Genomic DNA, 4,311 nt, shown 5'->3' with positions numbered 1-4,311 from the left:
GGGGGCACAGGGAACATTCCATGAGTTGCTGTGGGCTGGAGCTGAGGGACAGGAAGGGCACTGAACCTGTTTGGGTGAGTCCAGAGAAGGGCACCAAGGTGATCAGAGGGATGGAGCAGCTCTGCTGTGAGGAAAGGCCAAGAGAACTGAGAGTGTTCAGCTTTTGGGATGACCTCGTTATGGCCTTGCAGCATCCCAAGGGAGCCTACATGAAATATAGGGCAAGACTATTTGCAAGAGCTGGAGTGACAGGACAAGGGAAAATGTGTTCAAATGGAAAGAGAGTAGATTTAGATTAGATACTGGGGGTATTTTTTTCCCTGTGAGGGTGGTGAGGCCCTGACACAGCCTGCCCAAAGAATCTGTGGCTGCCCCGGATCGCTGGAAGTGCCCAAGGCCAGGCTGGACAGGGCTTGGAGCACCCTGGTCTAGAGAAAGGTGTTCCTGCCCGCGGCAGGGGACCGGAACGAGACGACATTCGAGGTCCCTTACAAGCCATACCATTCCATGAATCCATGAACTGGCTCCTGGAGCACCGGGATCCCCCGAGCCGGGGCGGTGGGAAGGGCCCGGCCGCGGAGCCGGGCGGGGAGCGGTGACCGGGGAAGGGATGCGGTGTCTGGGGAAGGGACGCGGTGACCGGGGAAGGGACGCGGTGACCGGGGAAGGGACGCGGTGACCGGGGAGGGGAGCGGTGACCGGGGAGGGGACGCAGTGACCGGGGAGGGGACGCGGTGGCCGGGGAGAGGACGCGATGGCCGGGGAGGGGACGCGGTGTCCGGGGAGAGGACGCGGTGGCCGGGGAGAGGAGCGGTGATCGGGGAGGGGACGCGGTGGCCGGGGAGAGGATGCGGTGACCGGGGAGGGGAGCGGTGACCGGGGAGGGGATGCGGTGTCCGGTCCCGCCCCGCTGCCGGCAGCTCCAGCCCGGCCGAGCCGCCACTGCGCCGGTGCCGCTGCCGCGGGCTCCGCGCCGGCGCGGGGGATGCGCGGGGGATGCGCGGGGCCGCACCGGGACCCGCAGCGCCCAGGTAGGGCCGGGGAACAGGGAAAGGGCACCCGGGAAAAGTTGGGGGGTCATAATAGTGCCTGGAACAACAACAACAAAAAAATCTTTTAATATATATATATATATATGTATGTGTATGTATTTATTGTTGATATTATTCTTTTTCAGCCCACGCCGTGGTTTCCACGCCCCCTATTTCTGGGTAGCCGTGGTTATGGAGTTCTCTTAAGCCAAGCAGCGCCAGCATCCCTTGGAAAGTTTTCCCGCCCCAAAGGCATCGGCAGCTCAGCTGGAGGGCCGGAGGTGAGGAATACTCCTGTTAGCAGCTCCTTATTAAATTGTCGGGAATGGCTGGAGTGGGGGTGAGTCGAGCCACGCTGTTCCAGGCAGTGACTAATGAGGACTAATCCAGATTGTTTTCCATGTCTCCAGCAGAAGAAAGCGTGGCTTGTGCTGCTGATGGAGCCAGCCTTTCTGGAATGTGAATAAGAGCTTTCACTTAATGCACATCGCTGTACTGCCTTGATCACTGCACTTGATAAGCCTGCTGAAACTAAATAGGCAAGTTTTACATTTATGTACACGTGGAAATACAGAAATATTTATGTTTTTACATATATGTGTTCATTAATATGTATGCTTATATTCAGAGATGTCTTATCCCACCTTCCAGTACTTGAAGGGATTTTACAGAAAATATGGAGAACAACATTTTACACAGATAAGAACAAAGGGAAACATTTTTAAACTAAAAGAGAAGAGATTTAGATTACTTATTAGGAAGAAATTCTTTACCGTGAAGGTGGGGAGGCCCTGGCACAGGGTGCCCAGTGAAGCTGTGGCTGCCACATCCCTGGAAGTGTTCATGGCCAGGTTGGATGGGGCTTGGTGCAGCCTGGGGTAGTGGAAGGTATCTCTGCCTATGGCAGGGGATTGGAATAAGATGGTCTTTAAGGTCCCTGCCAACCCAAACCATTCTGGGATTCTGTAATTTCTCATCTTTAGGAAAATTTAAAATTGGAATTATCAATTTATATTTGGTAGTGAAGGCTGGCTGATGATACTGGATTTAATTTTATTGAACATTGTCTGTGTTTCATGTGCTGAATGTGTATTTTCTACTTATCTAATAGTAGATGATTCTGTTTTTCTGCATATCTAATAGCCTATCCCTTTCTTTGAATCAGAAAAATACCTTTACTGTTCTAACTTTATAATATCAGAAGAATCACTGATGAAACAGGTGTTTTATTTTCTAGGGAGGACTGTCAGAAGAGCTGAGGATGAGATGGACTTAGCATGAAGGACACAAAGTTCTGGGTGATGATGAGCTAGAGTTTTAACTTAGAAGAACACAGTGTTTGCATCACAGGATGGATGTGAGTGAGAATAACATTTGTGACACGGTGGGGAAGAATTCAAATTATCCCAGAAAGGCCATAGAGCAGGTGGCCCACAGCTGTAGGCCACAGAAGGAGGTGGACATGAATTACTCCTGCAGTCCTCCTGGAAACTCTGCTGGACCTGCAGGAAAGCAGGAGCTTTCCTGTGGAGACAAAGAAACCTGTGCCACCTACTGCCAGAAACAAGGTGAGAGCCCAGCTGGGGAGTTGCCCCCCTCCAGCACCAGCTTCCACCTGCAGAAAGAGGATGAACATTTAGATCACTGTTCCTCTGAGCACCCCAGGACACCACGGATGATAACAAAACTCCGTGAGGACGACGGAAGCGCCGCTCTGGGAGATGCGCTCGGTGAGGAGCTGGAGCCCGTCCCCGAGGAAGCTCTGCCCTATGGATGCAAGAAGTGTGGCTCCTCTTTCCACAGCACGAGCGAGCTGCAGGAGCACAGGCGCGCTCACCTGCTGGAGAACTCCTACCGCTGTCCCGTCTGCACCAAAGGCTTCTCGCGCGCCGCCAACCTGCGCATGCACAAGCTGATCCATTCCGGCCAGAGGCCGCACAAGTGCCCCGAGTGTGACAAGGGCTTCATCCGCACGGCCGACGTCTGGAGGCACCTGCGCAACGTGCACAAGATCGAGCGCTCCATGGTGATCCTGGCCAGCGGCATGGCCAGGAACCCCTGGTCTGTGGTGCACCACGGCCAGCAGCACAATGCTGAGTGCCCGGATCGGGCTTGTCCTGCAGACCCGAAGTCTCGGGAGGATGACTTCAAACCTTACGCCTGCCCGACGTGCGGTAAAGGCTTCGATAAGCCCAACCTGCTGTCCAAGCACAAGGTGATCCACAGGGAGGACAAGCCCTACAAGTGTCAGGAGTGTGGCATGGCGTTTGTGCAGCTGCTCAGGCTCAAGAGACACCAGCAGACTCACTCCGGGGCACGGCCCTTCTACTGTGAGGAGTGTGGAGGGACCTTCACCCGGCTGGCATCGCTGCAGCGCCATCACCGCATCCACACCGGAGAGAAGCCCTACTCCTGTAATTTCTGCGGGCATTCCTTCACCGAGTCAGGGACCCTACGCAGGCACGAGCGCACACACAAGTTGGACAAACCTTAATTTGGGGTCTCTGGGGTTGCTTTGTACTTGAATGAGGTCTGCTCGGCTGGGCTGGAGAAGCACCCCATGGGGTGTGCTCTGCCCAGTCCAGACCCACTGCCCAGCATTGCTGTGTCACAAGGAGCTCTGGAACTTGATTGCACTGCTGGGCTTTAAACTGCTTTGTATGAGAAAATAATCTAATTACCCCTGAGTAATGAAATGGGAGACTTGAGGAGACTGAAACCACTAGCGTGTGCTTGCTCTGTCTCTGTTTGCTGGACTGGCGATGCATCCGCTCGAGCCTTGTGCAGGGTCTGCAAGCAGAGGCTGGGAGAATTCACTGCATAAATTGGCCCTGCCCTCATGAGTGTGATGGCTCTTTGACACTGGGTTTGGAGATCTGTTAACTCACTAAGTTGGAACACTTCAGAGTTGTCCCTCGGTCCCTTCTTTCCTTGTATTTTGCTGAATTTTTCTTTCTGTTACACTTCTTTTTATTTGGAAGGGGAAGTATAATGTTGGTTATTAAAAAAAAAACAACTCCACTTACAAACCAGTTCCTTAATAAACACAACAGTTACCAGCTGTATTTCAGAATGTTTCTATACTTTATGCACTTTTGAGTGATGGGTTAATTAATAATGGGGAAAGCTTTTTTTTGGCTATGGTGGTGCATGCTCTTGGGGTGACATGTGTCTCTGATGGAACCATGCATACTAAATCTAACCAGATGAGTATTGTGGAAGGAAATGTTTGAGGACACAAAATTCAAAGAGCAAAAGACCAAATTGAAGCCACTTTTGC

At 52.6% G+C, this 4,311-nt stretch overlaps 1 protein-coding gene across 4 annotated transcripts; it reads left to right on the top strand.

The window, feature by feature from the left end:
* The first annotated feature begins 539 nt into the window (after positions 1 to 539).
* Positions 540 to 4,096, top strand: ZNF648 (zinc finger protein 648). Of its 4 annotated transcripts, none has more exons than XM_071435830.1 (4): positions 540 to 558; positions 1,178 to 1,312; positions 1,442 to 1,570; positions 2,269 to 4,096. In XM_071435830.1, the coding sequence occupies exon 4, from the start codon at positions 2,383 to 2,385 to the stop codon at positions 3,523 to 3,525; it is 1,143 nt and encodes a 380-aa protein (XP_071291931.1). In that variant the 5' UTR covers positions 540 to 558; positions 1,178 to 1,312; positions 1,442 to 1,570; positions 2,269 to 2,382; the 3' UTR covers positions 3,526 to 4,096. The 4 variants fall into 4 exon arrangements, with proteins under 4 accessions (XP_071291931.1, XP_071291933.1, XP_071291930.1 ...); XM_071435832.1 differs by lacking the exon at positions 540 to 558 and adding an exon at positions 877 to 1,031 and having other exon boundaries at positions 1,445 to 1,570; XM_071435829.1 differs by lacking the exon at positions 540 to 558 and adding an exon at positions 877 to 1,031.
* Positions 4,097 to 4,311: the final 215 nt, after the last annotated feature.

Source organism: Agelaius tricolor, unplaced genomic scaffold, assembly GCF_023055355.1.
Source record: "Agelaius tricolor isolate 1412-34295 unplaced genomic scaffold, bAgeTri1.0.p SCAF_11, whole genome shotgun sequence".
In the NCBI taxonomy this organism is placed as follows: Eukaryota; Metazoa; Chordata; class Aves; order Passeriformes; family Icteridae; genus Agelaius; species Agelaius tricolor.
Note: the sequence above shows the minus strand (reverse complement) of the source record. Positions and strands in the feature narration are given on the sequence as shown.

What these genes read in the sequence shown, in the direction of transcription:
- ZNF648 (XM_071435830.1), top strand. Translation starts at nt 2,383, where the DNA reads ATGGATGTGAGTGAGAATAACATTTGTGACACGGTGGGGAAGAATTCA.